Source organism: Thunnus albacares, chromosome 15, assembly GCF_914725855.1.
Source record: "Thunnus albacares chromosome 15, fThuAlb1.1, whole genome shotgun sequence".
Classification (NCBI taxonomy): Eukaryota; Metazoa; Chordata; class Actinopteri; order Scombriformes; family Scombridae; genus Thunnus; species Thunnus albacares.
The window spans coordinates 9,408,200-9,431,857 of record NC_058120.1 but is presented as its reverse complement, the minus strand read 5'-3'; the positions used below and the strand labels follow the sequence as shown (position 1 = coordinate 9,431,857).

General features: G+C 41.4%; 1 protein-coding gene across 5 annotated transcripts in view; it reads left to right on the top strand.

Annotated features, from left to right (window-relative positions):
• ldlrap1b (low density lipoprotein receptor adaptor protein 1b) overlaps positions 1 to 16,269 on the top strand; it is a 33,972-nt gene extending 17,703 nt beyond the window's left edge. Inside the window, exons 2-10 of one of the 5 annotated variants that reach the window (XM_044375067.1) lie at positions 629 to 771; positions 1,568 to 1,680; positions 5,423 to 5,537; positions 6,333 to 6,405; positions 9,404 to 9,499; positions 11,608 to 11,702; positions 12,115 to 12,149; positions 13,961 to 13,992; positions 14,607 to 14,771. In XM_044375067.1, coding sequence (XP_044231002.1) covers positions 629 to 771; positions 1,568 to 1,680; positions 5,423 to 5,537; positions 6,333 to 6,405; positions 9,404 to 9,499; positions 11,608 to 11,702; positions 12,115 to 12,149; positions 13,961 to 13,992; positions 14,607 to 14,653 — 749 coding nt within the window. In that variant the 3' untranslated portion in view covers positions 14,654 to 14,771. Of the gene's footprint in view, positions 1 to 628; positions 772 to 1,567; positions 1,681 to 5,422; positions 5,538 to 6,332; positions 6,406 to 9,403; positions 9,500 to 11,607; positions 11,742 to 12,114; positions 12,150 to 13,960; positions 13,993 to 14,606 lie in introns of all 5 variants that reach the window. The other 4 variants (XM_044375066.1, XM_044375065.1, XM_044375064.1 and 1 more) reach the window with 4 other exon arrangements.
• Positions 16,270 to 23,658: the final 7,389 nt, after the last annotated feature.

The following is a 23,658-nucleotide window of genomic DNA, read 5'->3' as shown; positions in this document are numbered from 1 at the left end:
GAAATGGGGCAGATAAGAAATGTGTATGATATGATAAGAGAAAAGTTATTGACCCTATGCAGGGAAGTTGAAAGTGTTACAGCAGCAGAAGGACAGAACAGCTACACAAATGAGGGTTTTGGTTAAATGCTAGCTCTTTACCAAATTCAGTCACTTGTGTAAGGCTGTCAAACCACTGTCAAAAAAAGCAGCAAACAATGCCCATATATAGACATTACTGATATTATACGTTTACAGTAGCAGAGCTATTTCTCAGGTGGCCAAATAGGTGAGCCACCTTTTGATTTAAATTTGCAAGAAAAACTCTGCACCTCATTCTATATACTGAAATATTTCTGAAAAAGGACCTGAATTATTTTAGCCAGTAAAAATAAATTCCATAAGAGCGCTTCCCTGCCTTCAAGGAGAAGATCAAAAACATGTGCTCATTACACACACCCATACTGAGGACATGGTTTGACCTCAGTCACATCTAATATAGTTGAATATGTTCTCCTCCGAGTGGCCTGAGAGAATGCCGCACTGTACTGACACATGTCTGACAGAGCATCTCTCAGCTTACATCACAGTACAAGCAGCCAGTTTGTCATGATCAGAAGTGTCACCGGTGCGTGTCTCTCATCTGCAGAGCTTCCAGAGAACTGGACGGACACAAGGGAGACCCTTCTGGAGGGGATGGTGTTCCAGCTCAAGTACCTGGGGGTCACCATGGTTGAGCAGCCCAAAGGAGAGGAGCTGTCTGCGGCGGCTGTCAAAAGGATAGTGGCCACGGTGAGAAAGAACACACACACACTCATGCTCTTACGTAAGCAGCCAAGACACACACACATAAGCATCGGAATAGCTTGAACACAGGGTACACAAAATCTCTTATCAACGCAGTGCTGTTCAAGAAAGTATTCCCAGAAAATGAGTTTCTGTCAAGCACCTATAATATTTTTTTCCCACATCATCACCCCTGCCACTTGAAAACAATAGACACCCAGTAAGTTTCCTCCTGTTCATGACCTGACTGACACCTCAGTGAAAAGTGACTGGTTGGCTGCCTACTTCTCCCCCGAGGCCCCAGCTGACATTTAGAGGAGGATGCAATTAGTTTGGACACTGTTGCTCCGTATAAGGCTCAGCCAGCTTTATCATGGTAGAAAAGGCTTAATGTTATTGGATCTGGCAGCTCAGTGGATAATGAAGTTAGCAGTGGCAGAATGGTGGGACTCAGGACACGGTGATGTATAGAGGAGGAGGCCGAGGCTCTGATTGGGCCTAATCTGCTGGATGCCCTTGTTGACCCTCCAAAAAGGATGCTAGGCTGCTGAGTTGGATATGTTTTAACCTGTCGTGTTGTGTAATCTGTTTTTAGTAATATTTTGTCAGGCTGTAGTTGTGACTCACACACAGGCTCGTGCTTGTTTTCTTCAATATGTTTGCTCAACTTTGTTTGTGTTTGTTTGACAGTGTTTTTGACAATCACACCAAGGGCTCTGTAATCTTTAGTTACAGGGACTTTTGACTCTCCTCTTTTGACCACACCCTCCTTTCTTTCTCTCTTTCTCTCCCCTTCTTCCAGGCCAAAGCCAGTGGGAAAAAACTCCAGAAAGTCACATTAACGGTCTCCCCTCGCGGAATCATCCTTTACGACAGTGCCTCCAACCAGCTGATAGAAAACATCTCCATATACAGGTAAGTCGCCCTCTTTCAACTCAATGTTACTCACATGTTCAGTGTCCCTGAAGCAGTTGGGTGGCCCCGGTTATGAAATACTTTAACCACAAGCTTTTCCTTATCACCCACAATAAAACAAAACTCAGTGCTTGCTCTTATTCATCACCGGATGGATGTGAGTGCAAGGAGGTGTGGTACTTTTGAGGAGGTGTAAAGTGTTGCTGTGTGTGTGGGTGTGTGTGTGTGAGTGTGAAAGAGAGGGAGAGTCTATTAGCAGTACGTCTCATCAATCTTAACTCTCTTGGGAGCACTACAACAGCTGTACGTCTGATCTTTCACCTCAGGTGTGACTGACTATCTGACACACACACACACACACACTCACCCTCTCTAATAAATGCCTACAGATTTCACAAAACCCCTTGCCTGCCACAGCCTGCATGCTTAAAGCTGCCCAACCTCCATTGGCCTTGAGCTTATGAGTCAAACTTGAATCACTTCTCTAAAATTCCACATTTATGAGTCTACATATCAAGGAGAGATGGGACAGCTGTGGCTGGAGGCATTATGTTTTTGGGTTGTCCGTACATCTGTCCGTCTGTCCCATTCTTGTGAGCGCAATATCTCAGGAATGCCTTGAGGGAATTTCTTCAAATTTGGCGCAAACGTCCACTTGGACTCAAGAATGAACTAATTAGATTTCGGTGGTCAAAAGGTCAAGGTCACTTTGAATTCACAAAACACATTTTTTGGCCATACCTCAAGAATTAATATGCTAATTATGACAAAGTTATTAATATGCTAATTATGACAAAGTTTCACACAAATGTCTGACAGGATAAAGCCTTACATGTAGCCTATGTGCATGAACGGTACTAAAACAAAGTTCACTTTGCTTCACCATTGTCATATTACAATTATTAATCTTACATAGCCACAAACAGATACATTACCTCATTGCTATGCATCCTGCAAATGGCCATTTTTAAGGAATATAGTATTATAAAATAAGTAGTGTCTTTCTTTTACTCTCTTCCAAAACAAATAAACATGCTAGCTAAGATCTTTATGACACTAGGCAGTGGTGCGCTGGGAAATGCAGTTTTTATTCCTGGGAAACACTACCGCTTCTGTCCACAGGGGCCGCTAAAATCAACACAAAATGAAAGTTCCTTGTAGTGACTTTAAATTCCTTCAAAGTCTTCACTACGGATATTATTATGAGTCTGGACAGACATGGATGTAAATTGCAACGTGACTGGTTGGTGGAGGCATACAACCGTGAGGTGGTATTTCTAGTCTTTTCAAGCATGGATAGCCCTGTGTTGAATAATTTCTTATAAAATCTGACAGATTGAGGGCAAAATCTCAATTGCTGACAGATTTCTTAAATTATCCTGGAACAGTTCAATTGACAAGTCATCCTCACTGACCATGTTTCTGGATTTCCAGTGTCACCTTGGGATGCTCTTATATTTTAGAGCAAAGTTTCAATTTTCCCACCTGTCCCCTCTTCCCAGTTCAGTATTTTTTGTAACCAGGATGGGAGTTAATTTCTCAGACATACAGCATGTATCTATATTAAATCTGGTCTCTACATCATAGGGCTGTTTTTTTTAGATTGAATCCAAGTAACATTTCATATTCAAGTCCCTGGAAGGAGGGGTGTGGTAGAATGACAAACATCTGTGTCGTAGGCTGAGATAAAATTGAATCGATATGGTTCTTAAATTGCTGTAAGTGCATCCTAACACACTGAGATCAAACTGAACATCGACTGTCTTGTGCAACGTGGATTCACTGACAATTAGTGTTCCCTCTATGATTATTTTCACCATTGATTCATTTGACAGTTACTGTCTCAATTAATTGTTTGGTCTATAAAGTTTCAGAAAAGAGGGAACAATGATAATTATAGTGTTCAAATTGCTTGTTTTGGAAGGAACAGTCCAAAACAAAATACCAAGTTTACTATCATATAAGACAAAGAAAAGTAGAAATCTTTACATTTTAGAAGCTGGAACTAGAGAATGTTTGGCATTTTTGCTTGAAAAATTACTTAAATGATTAAGTGACAACATCTACATCACAAATCTCTCGGTTGCACAGTCTCCTTAGTTTTTGTGCAAAAAAACCAAGGCTGCAGCTAGCGATTATTTTCATTATGGATTTCTTGATTAATAGATTCGTCGCGTCGTCTACAAAATGTTAGAAAAAGGTGAAATAATGTTGATCAAGGTGACATCATCAAATGGCTTGCTTTCTCCCAACCAACAGTCCACAATCCAAAGATATTGAGTTTACTGTCATAGAAGTCTAAAGAAACCAGAAAATATTCACATTTCAGAAGTTGGAACCAGAGAATTTTGGCATTTCTTCTTTATAAAACAACTCAAAAAGATAAATCAATTGAATAGTTGCTGATAATGATTAGCCAGCAATTTACAAAATGTTGCAGCTCTAAAAAAAAAAAAGAAGGTCAGTGCACACAATCTTATCTTTTTGCAATGCTTCTCTAGTGGAAGTGTGCCATGAATGTGGATTCTCTTGTTTGAAGAATATCAATTAAAAGGTGCAGCACTTAAAAGGCTGACTGCATGAGGTGAATCCAGCTGTGACCTCAGGATGGTGTGAAGACATAAAGCAGCTTGTCGTATCTTGCACCCCACTGGAACTCTCCTCCCCAGACATCTGCTAAAAAGATGGAAGACCAATAAAAGAAATAGATTTGCCTAGACATCCCATTTCCCCAACGCCCTCCCTCCCAAACATTTCCCTGTAAATCTTGATTATGTTTTTCAGACCACAGCTGTGATTCTTAAAGCTCTCCAAACTTTTTCTCCCTTGCTTTTTATTGATTTATCATTTCCACTCCTTATATTCTTTACTCATCAGTTAACTGAGTGTGTGACTATGCCACAGTGAAGTTAACAGTTGGAGCAGAGTGCTGATGCTTGAAGGAGAAAGGAAGGACAGATGGCAGACATTCATTATAGCCTTCCTCCGTCGTTTTGGGTCTCCCTCCCCAACTGGCCAGCATGCCCGTCACTTTGGTCTTTGGCGTAATGGCATCATGATCAAACAGTGGAGAAAAGCTATTTGCAGAGCATTACAGCGTAATTTAAAACCCCTACTCTGCACCTGAGACTGAGGAGCAAGACTGACACCTCTCACACATGCCACACAGAAGAATGCGACAGTGCAGCTTCGCACCTGAGTAGATCACCTTCTTCTACACCACAACAAGCCAGGAGCACTCCCCTCCGTCTGTGTGTGTCTTTTCATGTACCTCAGAGTGGCCGGGCCCAATGTAAAAGCTATAATTTAAAACTCTGTGTGTGTGTCAAAGTTGTTAAACAGGTGGACACAGTTAGGGTGTGATGTAGCAACTTGTTTGAAAAGCAGAAAGGAACAGCATCCCTTTGGTGAAAACAGTGCAGATGTCCAATGCACGCGTGTTCAGTGTCGATTAACGACATTGTTCAGCTCTGTACCTGCACACAGCTGGGGTGTGTATTTGATCATGTGCAGAGCGTTATGAGCGTTAGGCTTCGAGATTGCCGGGGATTTTTTTTTTTCTATAATAGTTTAGAGAATTGCTAGATTGAACAGTTTAAATCAGATTTCTGGACTAGCTTAAGGGCTTAGCGTAGATGAAGTTGCACGATAGCCCCACCTGATCTGTGATGACTATAAAGTCTTTGAGTTTTTATTAAAGTGTGTGTGTGTGTGTGTGTCTCTTTGTGTGTCATTTTCTCAGAATATCATATTGCACGGCGGACAAGATGCATGACAAAGTGTTTGCCTACATCGTCCAGAGCCAACATAATGAGACTCTTGAGTGTCATGCCTTCCTCTGCACTAAGAGAAAAATGGTGAGTAAATCAGTGTGCGTAATTATGTGTCACTGCACAAGTAGGCTGTTTATTCCAATGTGTGCATTAACATTCTCATCTTTATACTCACCAGACGTTTATGAGCAATTGAATCAAAATGTAAAAGAAAATGTTTTACTGCCTCTCCGGTGTCGTAATCCAAACGAACGCTGTGGGATACTTGATGATAAATGCAGGCTGTAGGTGCAAATGTAGACTTCAGATTCTGCATACAGCAGAATTCTGCATGCAGGTAACCAATGCAGCTTTTGCTCCTAGCAATATGTGGAAAGCACTCTATGCAGATATTGTATGTTGCAAAGAGACCTCAGAACAACCACACAGCCACTTTTAGTCACACTTGACTTGTATGTACTGTATGCAAATGTCCAAGTATTAAGTCAGGAGCTAGACAAGGAGTGAGCACATGAAGGGCGGGTAAGCTGTCATCCCTCTCTGGCATTCTCTCCATCCCTGGAGGTTTGCTGAACGAGTGAGCCGCTCCCTCCTCTTCCTTCCCCTCACTAATTTTGCTCTGGCCAAAAGGCCACATATCCTCCCAGTTACGTAAACAAGTTGTCATGGAGCCCACGAGTTTTGCTTCCTCCACTTCAAATATCTGTGTAGGAACTCTTCCTTGCGTCGTCGGTCAGTTCCTGTTTTTATCGTGCTCATAGTTCCTCACGTTCCTGGTGTTTCCTTCCTGTGGATGAGATGCATATGAGTATTAGTCATCTAATGTTTCACTTTATTCTCTGTCTCCCTATTGTCTGTTTCTCTGCCTCCCTCCAACAGGCGCAGGCGGTAACCCTAACGGTGGCTCAGGCTTTCAGAGTGGCGTTTGAATTCTGGCAGGCTGCCAAGGAAGGTACGCATGGCCGCCCCCGACGACCAGAGTGTGACGGATGAGTGAAAACGTTCCCCTCCTCTCTCTCCTCCCCCACTGTTGTTATTCTCCACTCCTACTGTATACATCCGTTTTCTAGCATTGGGTGGCCAAACAATGACTTTTATCCCGAGGTTTCCCGGGCAACGTAGAAACATACATTTTCTCATGTCTTCCTGGTCTTGCCCTGGGCACCCTCTAGGGGGGTCATGTGAAATACTGGAGATCTGTTTGGCTGCTCCTGCCAGTCACTGTTATTTTTTTTTTCTCTCTCGCACACTTACACACTCAGACAGAGGAATGTCTCAATTGATTGAACCTGTTCCTCCCTGCAGTGGTTCAATCACCACCACGGGAGCAGAAAGACCTGTTTCGGTTTAGCGACGCCTCTTTATAACAGGCAACTTAGTCATGGCTAAGACTCATCTAGGTATCGACAGAGGAGAGGGTGAAGAGAAATTAAGGTTAGCCCGGGGCAGAGGTGGTCTGAATGGAGTAAATCTTCTCCATCTCCTTGATGGTGAGAATAGGACTCAGATGTGTGGGATTTTCCCTCGATATATTTCATCTTTACTGCACCCCAATCAACAGAAATGTAGTTCCTCCTCATTACATATTTATATATTTTTTTCATTCTTTTATGTCAGACTTGTAAAGCACTCAACCCCTTTGAAATTGCCAGCACCCTGAATAGTTGACTATTGCTGAGGAGATAAGCAGACGGTGCATGTTGAGGCACCACCGTGGACACAGCAGGCGATCAAAGTGCTGTGTAAGGACGGTGTCACACACAAGCAGCTCGTTCTTTTGTACAGCTCAGCAGAACATGCATGTAATTTACTGCATGTATGACTCCAGTGTAAATGAGCGGTTCTGAGGACACATAATATTGGCTTCTACGTCACCCCCCCACCCCCCACCCCCTTCCCTTCCCATCCTCATCTTTACATGTGTGTTGGTGCTGTTTGAATTCTGTGATTATCCATTGTTGCTGTCTGTCTTGTTTTGCACCTGGCACCTTGAGTCTACCCTCCCTTGTCGAGTTATTTTCTTCTTTCTCCTCCCCCCATCCCAGCACTCGCTTCTGTTTATTATAAAGGAGGAGACGAGTGAAGAGGAGGAGAGCGAAGGAGGGGGATGGGGATGAGGAGAGAGGGCAAGAGAGCATGAAAGGCGGGGCAGAGAGGGTGTTGGGATGTCGAGAGAGAAAGGAAAATGATTGTGTGCGTGTGTCAGTGGGAGCTCAACCCCATGACAGATTCAGTGTCAGTGCCATTGATCCTGTCTCACGCGAAGGCAAGCTTATTTATTCAGTCCTTCAGAGACCCGCACTTGCACTGTATGAAAATTCCAGACGCCTTTTTTTTTTCAGTCACTCCACATTTCTACCACGTCTTCTTCTTCTTCTTCTACTGTGGTGTTGAGGAATGTTTTAATGTGGGCACATTTCCATTTTTGGAGAGAGGGGGGGTATTTTTCCAAGATCAAGGCTGTGCCTCATGCCTCTTCATTTGTTTTTGTTTTTTTTTTTTATTTCTGAGTTGAATATTAAAAACTGCAAATTAGTGCATGCATCCTTCTCACTCTTTCACCTTACACTCTCTCTCTCTCACTTAACAACCCCATCTCTCTTTCTTTTCTTATGTATCGCTCACCCTTTCTCTCAAATTCTTTACCTCTCCTCGTTTTCTCCTAGAGGCAAGCCTAGTTGGCCGTTTAATTTGGTGAGCTATTTTCTCATAGTTCGGTACAGTGTCACTGATGAAGGAGAACCGATGCCAAGCTCGTACGAGGTTACAGTGGGGAAAGGAAGGATTTTTTTTTTTTTTTTTCCAGAGTAGAGTAGTGGTGTTCTCTTGTGGCAGAGAAGAAGAAAGTAAGATGAAGAGAAGGGAAAAAAAAAAATCCTTTCGAGTCTGTTTCATTAAAGTTACAAGACCCCAGAGGATCAGGGCAGGAAGAGAGGGTATCTATGTATGAAACGAGCAACAAACTAGGCAGACAAACTCTCCTCCACCACCCACCGCGGTTCTCCGCAGCCCACCACACATTCCTGACCCACATTCCTCCGTATATTACAGCTTCCATCTCTCTTTATTGGAAATCTGTGTTTGTAGAATATTCACTCTAAACACTGCCGCCAGCTTTGAACTGGTGTATCTTTAAGTTGGTTCCATTTTTTTTGCAGATACTCAAGTCAGAGTGAAAACCAAGACCATGGGGGGGGGAAAAAAACAGGTGCCTGGGGAAAATTTTGTAACACTGCCATCGCTAAGCTACCTGGGCTTATGGGAAATGGGATGTTGTTTTCCAGACTAAGAATAGTTATGAAATAAAGAACACCTCCTTTCTGAAAGCAGCTTTCTTTAAATGGAAAGGATATGGCCATTTAATCTCTGACCACATCATTGAAAGCCTGAGTGGTGGTTGTTTGATCTCTGCCCTACCTTCACATCAGGGGAAAAGGAGGCTATTTTAGATAAGGCAGAGATGGGTGTTGATGTGAGCATTTGTGAGTAGACTTGAAGTAGTTTAAGAGAGCAGGAAATACAATGAAACTTAGTGACCTGCGCTATGTCATAAACCTTCTTCTTGGCAGGTGAGAATGTTTGGAGCGAGCAGAGCTTATTATCCGTCTGACACAGTCTGTTTAAATGCTGCAGTTACTGCACTAACTGCTATGAAGTATGAAGTGTGTTATGATCTTTGAAGCCCTGGCCTCTAGGTTTCCGCTGGCAGATGGCTCGAGTAAAGGCCTTAACCTTATCTGCTAATTTAGTCCTCCTAATTTATTTACACACGCTTATACGCTTGGTTAGCGAAACATTTAATACAAGCATTTTCAGCAGTTAGACAAGTAAACAGCTCCTGCACAGCTCCTGAATCATAGCCGTTCTTCACTGAGAGCTCTTTCTTTCTCTTTCGTTTTTTTTTTTTTCACTTTTTGTCTTTCCCAATCTCCCGTCATTCCCCCACACAGAGAAAGAGAAGCGAGTGAAGTCAGGTTCAGACGGGGAAGGAGCCAGCAACTCTCAGTCGGAGAGCTCGGCCAGCCTGGGCAGCCTGAAGGGAGGAGGTGAGTCACGTCGCCCATCATCACGTCTTTCTCTCACTCACCCTCTCTGTCACAGTGGTCGTAGCCTCAGGGGGAGGAAGACTATTCAGCCACTTGTCAAAGGTTGGCCTATATTGAGGCTGCGGTTCAGCTGATAACAATCTGCATTTCCCCGGGTATTCTTTCTCCCTAGCATCATTACAATGAACAGCAAATGACATTTTTGAGTGATTATGTATGATGATAATGGTAATGATGATGCTCTCTTTAATTTGGAAACATTAAAGGGAATTGCCATATTGTGGATTCATTAAAAACAAGTCTTGGTTCACAGATTCTCTGTGACGTTTTATGATATTAGAGAACTGTTCAAGAGACAAACAGTAACGTTCTGTGCAACTATGGTGACACAATCGCAGTCCTGTTTTGTGAAAAGCATGAAAGAGGCCTACGTTTGTCTGACCCAGTTGTTCGATCAGATTCACTAAGATTCCAGGGCCTGAGTCCCGATTCATACCTTATAAACATGTAGCAGACAACCTTAAGGCATTATTAGCTCCATGTATTGTCCTCAAATAAAAGAAGACAAGGAGCATCCTGTTGCCTGTGGCACAATGGCTGTACACTCATTCTTCTGTGTTTGTGCATATGCCTTTTCCCTGTCACACTTAGTACACCAACGACCTAATGTTCACATTCTCCCTGAGCTGTTTCAGAAGGCGGCAGTCTTTTTTTTGTTGTTGTTGTTGTTGTTTTGTTTTTGCAACTCCAATAACATCTAAAAACCCTAGCTTTGGACTGAGCCTCCCCCTCTGCCCAGCCAGGTGGCCTCCAGCCAGAGAGGGATCTCTCTAAATCTGTTCTGACACTTTATTTGGGGCTGTGGCCCTGGGTATGCTGTATTTTATGGCTGACATGGGTTTTATGGATGATCCCTAGTGAGAAGACTCAACAAAGTAGGACTTGGAAACAAATCGTGGCAACAGAGAGGCTCGTCATGCGTTCGGGCTGAACATTATCCCGCTGATCATTCGGTGGATCATTTGGTTGCCAGTGGATTGGATTTCTGTAAAGCAAATTGGCATAATTGTACAACTGAGTAATACGTGGTAGAGGCCTCTGAGTGCCTTATGAAACAGCCAGAGCATTTCTCTCTTCGCCAAAGGTTCCGTCCTAAAGCGGTGATTGGGGACAGCACAGCTTTAGAGCCATCAGAAGGTTACATTTATGTACCCTTCACTTTGGCTGATCAATTGGCATGCCACTGAGTCAGAGGGACTCACGGGATCAGTGGTGTTATCAGGGTTGAGTCAGCTTTATTCATGAGATATGATACCTACGACTCTCTCCCGGCGCCAGGCTTCTTACAGTGGCTACATAATATTAATGCTACTTCATTGTTAGGACGTTCTGCCTGCTTGATCCTCTTCTTTACATAGTTACATGCATCAGCTGGTTGTTTGCTCTCAGAGCCCCACTTCCACCTTAACAGACACTCAAAGCTGTTAACTCGGAGGGATTACCATCAGATGACCCTTGAATGACAGCCCCAGCCCCACAATATTGCCTTCTTCATAAAGGGAGAGTTCTCTAAATGCCTTTGAGCCAGTGTTGACAGAGAGGACAGGATGGAGAGAATCGCTATCGCAGGCTGACTCAGTGTGTGAGCCTCTCTTTTGAGGAAATGGTGAAAAGGTCAGTTAAGGATATTAAGCTTTGGCATAGAAGAGTGAGCATAGCAGAGTTAAGTTTAGAGAAGCCATTGAGTTTTTTTCCTGTTCCCAACGGACAACATTAGCCTAAAGACTAGACAGAAATTAAGGTTGACAGATTATTGACAGACATTAATCATCAGGCGAGGCCATTACAAGCCAATCCCATTACAGATCAGTGGTGTCACCGTGCTTAGGCGTGCAAGTCACGGGGTTACTCCATGCTCACTTATCACAGAGTGACAATGCACAGATGGTCATATCGATGAGATACATCAGAGGCTTGATAAGGAAATGTGGAAAACACTTTGTACTGGGCTACTACCACTAATGTATTCTTACACTTACATTGAGGTTTGAGGATTTTCATGCATTTATATGTAAATTGTCTGACATTTTTCCTGCTTTGTATTGCAGAGGTAGCCACAGGGAAACTTCTGGATTTGGCAGAGGGGGCCAATATGGCGCTGGTCCACTCAGGAACAAAGCAGACCGAATCGGATCCTTTTATGGTGCATAATCACGCAACAGAGAACAACAATACTGTATGGGTAAGACAAGAGTCAGGGCTGGTCAGTGAGTTTCAGCTGTTTAGGCTCGATATGATGCACTGTACCTGTTGTATTCAAAGGAGTGGATTCTACAGTTACGCTGCTGCTACGCTGAGTAAGACAATAGCCTATTGAACAGAGCTGGTCTTATCAAATGGTCACATAGCTGTAGAGGGTGTGGGGCTACACATAGCCTACATTAACCTTTTCAGACCATTTTATGCTAGAGAAAAGTGGTGAGAGGTGATTGTGTGATAGTTAGCATACACATACAAGCAAAGGTTTGCATGAATAAACACTGTTTACTTATCTCCTGACCAGAATTTAACTTTTTAACTTCATCTTTAACCACTTCACATGTTCTGTCTGGCAGGAGTTGGAGGACGGTCTGGATGAGGCTTTCTCAAGGTGAGAAGAAGTGTGGATTTGGTTTTCCTCATATCCCAGTCCCAGTTAAACAGCCACACAAGCTGCTGCTCTGGAAATAGCGACCTGTGGTTTTGGGCTGCTCTCTGCCTCTGCTTGGCTCACCCCAATGCACTCCTAACGACAGGAGACAGGCTCAGTTTACAGGCCCTGGCACAGCCGACACCCGCCCTGAGTCACACTGCTTCTGTAGGCTCCGTTTACAATCGTCTCAGGCCCACACACCCATTTCAGATGAGCTCTCCCTCTCAGGAAGCCTATGATTTTAAATGGGGGACACATTGTTGTAGGATTTATATCACAAACCTATTGGAAAGTTACTAATTTTGGTTCATAAGTTATTTAAAAGAAGCTACAGCATTGTGGTGGAATAAAAGCAATGAAGACTCAAGAAGAGTTCAAGTCTCATAATTTTCTGGTTCAAGGCTGACAGGAAAGCGCATCGTCTATGCTAATTGGAATTCCTTAAACTCGGTCTACGCCATCAACAAAGTAATCAGAATGAGGCCCGAGTCCTCTGTGATTAATGTTTCAATTTAGTCTGTATCAGCGGCTCACTCAGATAAGCTTTGGTGGTCTGCTGTCAGGTTGCACAGTGCAACTGTTTACAGCTATTTGTTTTAGGCCGCCGCAAGGACTCATTCAACCCTTTATTAGTGCATTTATTAACTTTGGCTCTGCTTTTCATTCCCTCTGCTAATTTGACAGTGGCCCCTCTTTATTCTTACTTTCATTTAGTGGAGGGAGAATGGGCTCCACAGTCTCTGTAATCAAGCACTAAGAGGCTATTTTAGCCCCCGTTATCGGATGATTATTTGTCTGCTCACACTGTAATTACACCCCAACTCTGTTAATCTTCCATTCTGTGATTAATGAGGACGCTCCCACTGTAAGCAACGAGGTATCCAGATGTAGATTTCTTTAACTGAAGGATATTCAGGGGCCCGAGGGCCAGGTTGACGTCTTTGTCCGTCAGAAGAAGATGATTGTGCTGGTAGATGTCGGAATCAGAGCAGAGGTGATAATTAGAGACAAGTAATGGTTCTGTGAATGAGGATAATGCTGATTGATGGTGTTATTTTCACTTTACTTGCTGTTTAGTGTGTAGCACATGGGTGTGGTTTTGCGTGAGGACTGAAATACGTTCCGGATTAATGAAATGTTTTTGAGTTGAGTAACCTGAATGTGCCTTGTCATCACTGTACTTTGAGTAAGCTCCTCTACCATATTATTTCACACAAAAACACTATAAACAGCAGAGAGTAGTAGTTATAGGATGTAACTTAAATTAGCACTAGAGTACTCAGTATGTAAACATTTCACTGGCACCAGGGCCTCGTGCGCTGAGATAACTTGAAAACTGAATCATGTAACAGGCAGCATCATAAAAAAACATCTGCTCCCTTCCTGCAACACCAAAGTTTTCAATCTGAGCATCAAAGTGGCTATTCCCCAAGTTGAACTCCTTTTTATCTTTTGATTTGTGACATTTCAAGTCTCTTAGATGAGTCGTTTTGTTCATATATCTTTCCATAGAAACTGCAGATCTGCTCATAAGTTGTCAGGGATATTTTTTGTTGCGAGAGACTGTACTGCCATCTGGTGGCTGTGAAGTGTGGATTTACCTTGTAGATGTAAAAGCCTCTAAAGTGCCTGTTGATCATTATAAGAAAAAGCCAGTATGGTGTGCATATGTTTTCTGTCTTGCGAAAAGAAAAAATTGTGGTTAACCCACTTTGTTGTAAGGCAGTTCAGAACAGAGTTTAATTGTTATGTTTCCTTTGCACCCCCAGCCGCAGTCTGGATAGCTTTGAATCCTACTCAGGTAACGTCATTCACTGGATCTAGTGACTTCCACCTCATTCCCCGTTAGTCACCCCACTATTCAAACCTGCTCATCTGTCTGGATATCAGTGTTCAACCAGATAAATTAAAGCACAAGTAGTTTTGCATTTTCTTTCAAGGCCATCAACACAGACCAGAACCCTCATCCGACTTGTTCGCGGGAAAACCCCTCCTATTACCATTCCACAGTTCAGTCCATCCCTGTGCTTCACGAGACACGTTTCTCTGCCACAGAACCTAATGTTGTCCTCCACTGTGTCCACTTCTTTCATCACAAATATGTTGTTTCTCCAACTCACACATCATCAGTCTTGTAATGTTTAATGTCATGTCACTGAATGAAATGTCCTGGTGAGACAAAATGCCGTTCACATGTACATGTAGGTCTAACATGTTTGTGTTTTAAATAGGCCTTGTGTGCGCATATTAGAGCGGTCTCATGTTGCTAATTTTTACGTCCACACTTTGTCCCATTGTTCACGAGCATTTTAAAATGTCATGCATTGTTATTCGTACTATCAGTAATCTTTATTACACTCCAGGTTTTATTTTGGCAGTTGCTAACTAAATGTCTCTTTTCCTCTGCTTCTCCAGACTCGCTGAGTCTCGCACTAACCCCCAGGTCCTGGACATTGGGGTAAACCCTCAGGACTTCAACACTGAAGAGTGCCTGTCCCCAGGCAAATGGGACCAAGAGGACACAGACTTCCCCGCACAAAAAGACTCTTTTGGGTTCTAATGTGAAGCCTCCGCCAAGAAGGAGAAAAACAGGGAAAGATGAGGAGAAATGGTGGGTAAAACATGTTTGCATACTGGAGAAGTGGCAAAACAAACGTTTGTTACATCAGTAAGGTTTCCCACCTTCTCCCTGCTGCCAAGTCCTCTGAGTGGTGCAGTCTAGTGGCTCTCGGATGCTTCTGCATCGACACGACCAGAGAAGGGCAACATGAGCAGGCTGCTCACAGAACAGGCCAAAGCAATACAAACCAATTTATCCCTTTTCTACAAGAAAACATGCAGTCATTTCATGTTTGTTACAGTCAGTGTATTACTTCCTTTTTTGGTGTCTGTTTACCCATTCATTGTATGTAATGTGTTTGTGGTATGTGCTTTTGTACATTATGTTAAAGAAAGCGTGTGTGTTGATGTACAGTATATAAATGTACAAAATGAGACATGATAACTAGGACTTGTTCTGTTTGGAACAGTTTTTTTATGTGAGGTAAAGGTCAACAAGGGTGCTGTCACATATTTTATTTACTTCAAGATTTAGAAATGTAACTGGATTAGAGGGAAAAGTCACTGGTGAAGGTTACCAACACACCAGTACTCATATCAGTCAAAACTATAAAGTTACTACCTGTGTGCTTCAAGGCTTCAGCCTTTTTTTGGGCAACAAAAGCTTTAAAAAATGTGTGTATGTGTTAGTCAAAGGAGTGTGTGTGCGTGTGTGTGTGTGTGTGTGTGTGTGTGTGTGTGTGTGTGAGAGAGAGAAATTGATGAGAAAAAAATGACAATCCTATTTTTTTTTTGTAATGCAAAATCTATTTTTGCACTCAACATTAAACCATCTTTAAAAGCACATATTTCATGTAAGGGAATTTAATGTCAAAAAGCATCAAACCCATGACTTAGGCTAATTTACACTGCCTGGATTCACTCTTCCCCTTGGATTTTTTTATGTCATGTTTTACAACTTTTTATTCACAGTGGATTAACTAATCTTTTTGGGTTGAGCCTCAACCCTTTTGACAATTAAACAAGTAGAGGATTTTCTGATCTCTTTGATAGCAGCGTGAGTTTATTAGCAACACAGTTCAAGCTAAGCCAGGCACACAAACATATCTTGGTGGGAAATAGGAGGGAAGCTTGGATTTGTATGGAGATCACCTGTATCGCACAAGGTGATCTCCATTCAACTTAATATTCATCTTCTCAAAACAATTAGCTATACATGCAAGGATTTAGGTGATATGAAAGAGCAGCTGTCAATTCTGTATGTTTGCTCAATTTGTAGAGATTCATGTCAGCAATCCTCATTAATCCACTGTGATTCATAGCTGTAAAACAAAACATGGAGGCCAAGAGGGTGATTGTGTTTTATTGGCACTCTACCACTGTAAATTAAATTATATTGCTACATTGACTTTGCTCTTTTTTCCAGGGATGGTTCCCAGTGTTATTTTTGGCATTTTGTTTATGTATGAATTAATTTAATTCATCAATTTACATAAACTTCAATAAAAGCACATTTGCATATGAGTAATATTTATTCCAAGATCAAATTGTTCAACTTTTTTGTAAACTCATGTGCACCTAACTCTAACTGCTTCATGTTATCTGTTACCTCTTTCTTTTATTTTCTTGCATCTTTAGTCTGAATCTAACCAGTGCTCAAGCTTGGAAGGTCTATGGCAAACTTCAACCCATTAGATTTTAAATGTCCTGTGTAAAATGGGAAAATGTGATGTTTGATGTTGAATAGAAGGTCACATGGTTACCATAAATGGGGGTTCATCCTCTGAAGAGGCCTGAATTTCAAGAGCACATTCAGTGGATGTATTTTGTTCACATATTTTGACCAAAGGAAGTGACCAATCAACAGACTGACATCATAATCTCTAAGCTTGTTTTATCCTTCCAAAACACACGACCACATCTGAAACCATTTTAAGTTAGTAAGGCAGAAATGTACAATTTTCAAAACATAATATTGTGTTGCTGTTGCCTTATGGTGTAAACACCATAATAAATCTGGCCATGGGTGAGATTAGACCTGTAACAATTTGTTATCTTTTTCAAGCAAATGTCAGATATTCTCTAATTCAATCTTCTCCAGCATTCTTCACAGTTCTGTGCTGCTTTTTCCGTTTTATATTATTGAAAACCTACATTTTGAACTGTTAGTCAGATAAAACAAACAATTTGAAGATGTCACCTTGGACTTTAGGAAATTGTGGTGGCCATTTTCCACTATTTTCTTACATAATACGGACCACACAAGGTCAACATAATGCAAATAACTGAGTTGCCTGTATGATGTGCTGCATTACACTACAACTACATAAACATTGATAAATTCAATGCAAATGTTTATATTTCAGGGAAAGAATAATTTTGGTTTCACTGAAGAACGCAAACATTTTTCTTCCAATCTATCACTCTTTGTACCATCTGCTTTGCCACACTCAGAAATCCTCATCTCCACTTGTGAGCAGCAGCTCTGTAAAGCAATTCAGCAGATTTACTATCAGATCTGGCCCAGGGGGTCTCATTTGTATGCTTAATTTAGTTCTCATTTATATTGCATCAAATATTTCTGTATTACTGTACTTAAACATGTTAGACACCAGTTCAGCAAATGAAAGGTATGCACATGCAGGCACATAATGTTCTGTTGTTTTGCATTTGGAGGATCAGTAGCTGAATAATAGAGTCAGATATACTGTAGTGGCCTCTGGGGGGGAGTCGGGGAATGTTCTTGACCTGGAATGACTTCTGTGGTTAAGTCAGTTTGTACAAAAATGTTTTCTGTTGCAGGCCAGTAATCCCTGATATACAGATGGACTGGGAGTGTTAGAAACAGCTGTATGAGCCTTTTGTTACCAGACTAACTTATAAATGATCAAGGTATGAACCTGATCCTTACTAGAAACAACTAGACAACCACTCTGAGCTGGCCCTTTGTGGGACTGCACTGCCATCTGCTGGCAGTTTGGGAAAATTTGGAGTTCATTAATTTTCTATTAGACTACGATACAAGTGGTTAGACACATTTACTTTTAAGGCCATATACCAATCATGTATATAGATGAAGGTCTGGTAGACTGGAGGCTCGCTCAAAATAAAGTGAAGTACTGCATAGATCTAAGTATACGGAAATTTCTTTTATTAAGAAAGGCCATATACCAACGCCACCTTCAGCTTAACCTCTCTAAGACCAAGCTCCTTGTCATGCTAGCAAGTCCTTCCATACAACAAAACATCAGCATCCAGCTCAAATCAACCCAACTCATGCCCACAAAATCTGTCCGGAACTTGGTTGTCATGGTTGATGACCAACTAACCTTTAAGGTTCACGTGGCCTCAGTTGCTCGATCGTGTCACTTCGCCCTGTACAACATCAGGAAGATCAGACCCTACCTGTCTGAGCTTGCAGCACAACTCCTGGTACAGGTTCTCATAATATCACGCATCGACTACTGCAACTCCTTACTGGCAGGCCTCCCTGCATGTACACTCAAACCCCTGCAGATGATCCAGAACGCGGCGACAGGTCTGGTCTTCAATCAGCCCAAAACAGCACATGTCACCCCGCTGTTGATATTTCTCCACTTGCTCCCAGTTGCTGCCCGCATCAAATTCAAAACCCTGACACTTGCTTACAAAACAGCAACTGAAACAGCTCCTGCCTACCTGAACTCCCTCATTGAGGTCTACACTCCCTCCCGCCCACTATGCTCTGCCAATGAAAGGCGCCTGGTACAACCACCACAGCAGAGCCCTATGTCACTTGCTTGACTCTTCTCCTCTGTAGTTCCCTGGTGGGGGAATGAGTTACCAAACTCTGTTCGATCTGCAGAGTCCCTCTCAATCTTTAAGAAAAGACTAAAGACCCAGCTCTTTCGTGAACACCTCTGCACTTGATGGACTGTAAGTAGAGAAAAAATAAAAAAGACAAAACCCCCCCCAAAAAACTTGCTTCTATGCAATCTATGCACTCTATGCATTGCCTTGGTGCACTGCCTGTTGGCATCAACGTCCTATGGGTCCCAAACTTAAGCTGTATGGCACTTACTCATGTTGTTGTCTTCTGACTGGATCCCTGCTTGTGTTGTATCAGTCTCATATGTACGTCACTTTGGATAAAAGTGTCTGCTAAATGAAAAGTGTAAATGTAAATGTCAGAAGCCTTGTTTGACTGGTTTGTAGAAAACCACTCACTGTCATTTCACAGTCTGAATGATCCCTGTGCTTTAGAAGTTTCTCTACAACAGACCATGTCATGTTACATGTTAGAGATGTGTGTAGTTCACATGTAGCTCTATCATATGTTTTTTCATGTTTGAATAGACCTCTGTATGTTAGAGCAATCTCACATTGAGTTGTCACTGTAAGGTGAGCAAGGGTATCGTTTCTTTGCAATTCCTTTTTCATTGTGATTGTTTTGAAATGCCACTATTATGATTTATGTTTATACATTTATGTTTTTTCACACAGAAATACCATTGCACAGTTTCAGGTTAAGCCAGGTTCAATTTTAGATTAAAGGTTGTGCAGCAAATGTCTTGTCATCAACCTGTACTAAACCTTCACCTTTATCCTCTTCCTTAAATTGAGTTTGTTCACTTCAGCCTTGAAATGCAGATCTTTGTCCAGAGTAAAAAAAATGGGTCAAAGCAGAGGCCAGAATGAATGAGTGTAGACACAGCCAGCTATGACCAAGGTATCAAACTCCCTGCAAGGCTGCAAAACTGAGCGCGATGGTGTTATCATATGATCATTTTTTCTACCTGCTGAATAAAAAACTACAAACCTGTTAAAGATGTTGGTTATTCTTGAGAAAAATGGGACAGAGCTTAAATCTGTCTACTAGTAAGACCCATATGGAAATATCCAGATCACCAATGGACATCCAGTAATCCACTGAATTTGTGTCCAAGAGATGTGAATACGAAAAATCTGCTGGCACTGTACAGGCGGCAGTGATGCTGTAACAGGATGTAAAAAGTTATTCTATTAATAGCAGAAATGAGTTAAGCAAATTGCAAATTAAAACACACATGGGCAAAGTACAGAGCTGTGTCTGAAAAAAAAAAACCCATCAGTGATCATATTATGTAATTTTTCATTATGGAGGCAATAGGTGATCTTCTAAATTTGTGAAGAAATTCTTGAGTTAAGTAAATTCAGCTGTGGCTAATGAGAGCTGAGTTAATAAAAACAAGTGGTAAGACTAGTGTGTTAATTAGCAGTAAATGCAGTATTGGACAAAATGAAAGTTCTGATGGTCTGATGATGGCGCTGGATTAAAAGGTCAGAGAATCATCAAATGATTAGTTCATGGGGAAATATGAATGTACGTCATGTCAATATGTCCAATAGTAGAGATTCAAAGCCACTGACAACTTCATTACCTCCCTGTAAGCCTCTGGTTGGGAGGTCAGAGATCACATTGTATAGTTGTATAACAATTGAGGAGCTGATGCCCCCTTTTTACAAATTTAAATTGACAAGACGTCTTCTCCGAGCTACACCATGACATTAGGCTATGAGGGTGCTGCACATACAGTTATGTTCAACTGCAGTGCCTGGTTTGTTATTCTGTTTTAGTGTTTGAAGCAATGTCAAACTAATTACTATACTATACTATACTATACTAGCACTGTAACTGTTGGGTTTCTGTTGCTAAACAGAAACCACTGATTTGTGTCATATTTTTACATTTTTAAATCCTCTGGGCAGTCAGCTACATGTCAGATAAGCATCAATATTTTAATTGAAATGTGTTCACTACAGCAGGTCTTGAGACATAATATCCATGGCTAACCACATATTTGACTTTAACAAAAGGGCTGATCCCAAAAGTATTGAGAGATGAACTGTTGCATTGTTGGTTTTGTTTACAATGATGAAAATATACAATATCACAAACCTCATCTTTTAAAATATAAAACGAAGAATATAAAAGAAGGAAAGGGCTTCAAGAGGATCTTTTGGCAATGTTAATGATGATAACTTGAAACTAATAGCTAGAAACTGTAATTCAGAGTTACTGATCGCTTATGACATATTTTCTGAACACAAAGAATTATAGTATATTTAAATAGATATGTAGATATGGTTAGGGTGTGTTTGGCCCTCTGAAAGCCTTTTTCCTTCTGTTATTGAGTAATAATGACCCACCTACAAAAAAAGCATTAGCATATACAGGGTCTTCAGAAATGTTCCATTCAAATCCTAGTCAATAATCATTTACTAGTCTCTATATAAAGTAAGGAATCTCTGTCTGTCTGTCTGTCTGTCTGTCTGTATGTTTCGCATATCTTGAGAACCGTTCATCTGATCTACTTCATACCTGGCAGGTGGATTGCTGGGGAATCAAGGAAGTGCAATGTTGATGCCTGAAGTTGTTTGGATGAGCGGTTCTTAAGAAATACATAAAAATACCTCATAAACAACGTTGATTTGCTTCCTCTGAAGAAGAAGAATGGAATGGAAATATGGACAGCACCACTCTGCAATTGCAACCCAAATTGTGTTTTCTGTAGATGGATTTTTGCAACTACGTAACACAAAACTCTACCCTCCTTCAGTCTTTTTCATGCTAATTTTCACACTTCACACAAAGAGTTTTGTTGTTGTGTAGCTGACATGTAACATGCATTTAACAAAGACATCTCCTCTGCAAACCTTCTGCTCTCACAGTAAATGAAAGAGTGTAAACACAGCGACTGCACAGCAGTGGTCTCCCACAGGCGGTTACCTGTATGTAACTCCAATTCTACAGTACAAATTAAAACACAATTCCACCGAAGAGACATTTCCCCACTACACCTCTCACATAATTTCATTTCAATAGCTGTTCACATGATTCAATATTTCAAAAAAAGCTAAGATCAGAGAAAATTAAAAAATTTAGATACAGATTTTTGTATCAGAACTTGGTTTTTTTCTTCTTTTCTCTCTTGTGATTGATTCATCTTGTGGTCTATTGGATGGGGCCCGACTCCAGCTTGAGAGCCACAACTAAACTAATATTTAAGTAGCTCAAACCGGCAGCCCCCTGGACCCTCTTCAAAAGTAATATGCTGCTTACACATTGATGCATCAGTACCAATTTAATAATGTTACATATCATAATTTATCAGTTACAAGGGACTTTTGGGGCCATAATTAATTTGGTGGCCCAAGGCAGCTACTTAGTTTGCTTGATGTGTGACAGCTTGTGAGAGAGAAAAATCACAGTTTAAAACACTGAGGAATTAAAAAACAGAACTTCATAACTGTCACAGTCACTGAATTTTAATGACCTGTTTACAACAAATACATGGAGGGAAGAAGAAATGTATGGAGATAGGGATAGAGGATGAGGGTAAGGGTGAGAGTGAGGGTGAGGGTAGGGTGAGGGTAAGGGTGAGGGTGAAGGTAGGAAGGGTACAGTGGTGGGTGAAGTGGGGGAGGGGTTTGGGGAAAGAGGGGGCTGTCACTGTTGTTATTTATTGCGACTCCAACTCCAGAAGCTCTTCTTCTTCTTCCTTGAGCTCCTGAAAAGAGAAAGACAGCATATTTTGAGTTAAATTCCAAAGCTCTTAAGTTATCTGAAATCAGTTATTAGAATAAAAAAGATGAGCTGAGGCAGCAAACCTGAAGCTGAAGATTTTCCTCTGTGAGAGGTTGGATCTCCTCTTTCCTCTGTGTCTCCTTGTGGATCCAAATTTTGTCTCCTCCAGCTCTCTCTTTTCTTTCTCCCACTGCTGTGATCTCCTCTCCCAACTCTCACACAGCTTTGAGAGCTCCTTTTCTGGTCTATCTCTTTTTTCCTACTGTTTTTTTCTGTTTTCTTCAGTGGCAGAGAACTTACTTTGCATGGTCGTCCTGTTATCCAGCAGCTGCTGTCTGTCACTTCTCCAGGCAACCCAATTGCCAGAATAAAATATTGGCATTGTACATTTTGGCAAACCAAGGACAAGCTGAATATCTACGTTTCATATGTAAAATCACTACGTTTCAATGTTGGCCATTATCAGTTGAATAATGATGTTTGAGAATGGTAAAATGCTATGGTTAAGATCTGGTTAGGATTAGAAACAAAAACAACTTGGTAAGAGTTAAGGAAAGATCATGTTTTGGGAAAATGCCATCGAAAAATGAAAAAATGAAAATAGATGGAAACGGCTGCATATGTCTCAAAAACTCACCAAAAATGCCATTGAAAAGTGAAAAAATGAAAATAGATGAAAAGGTCTGCAAATGTCCAAATGACTTTCCAAAAATGCCTGACTTTCTGGGTAGACAAATGGCTGCAAATGTCCCGAAGACTTGCCAAAAATTCCCATATTATTCGGTAGGAAAATGGCTGAAAACGGAAGATGAAAACGGCTGTAAATATCCTGACGACTCGCCAAAAATGCCCAACTTTGTGAACAGAAGAATGGCTGCAAATGTCTCGAAAACTCGCCAAAAATGCCCGACTTTGTCAATACAAAAATGTGTTCCTGTATTATTCAGTAGGAAAATGGCTGCAAATATCTCGAAAACTCGCCAAAAATGCCCATCGAAAAATGAAAAAATGAAAAAAGATGAAAACAGCTGTAAATATCCCCGACGACTCGCCAAAAATGCCAGACTTTGTCAATAGAAGAATGGCTGCAAATGTCTCGAAAACTCGCCAAAAATGCCATCGAAAAATGGAAAAATGAAAATAGATAAAAACGACTACAAATGTCTCAAAAACACGCCAAAAATGCCCGTCGGAAAATGAAAAAATGAAAAAAGATGAAAATGGCCGTAAATATCTCAAAAACGCCCCAAAAAAGCCCGTCGGAAAATGAAAAAAGATGAAAACGCCAGTAAATATCCCGACGACTCGCCCAAAATGCCCGACTTTGTCAATATAAAAATGGCTGCAAATGTCTCTAAAACT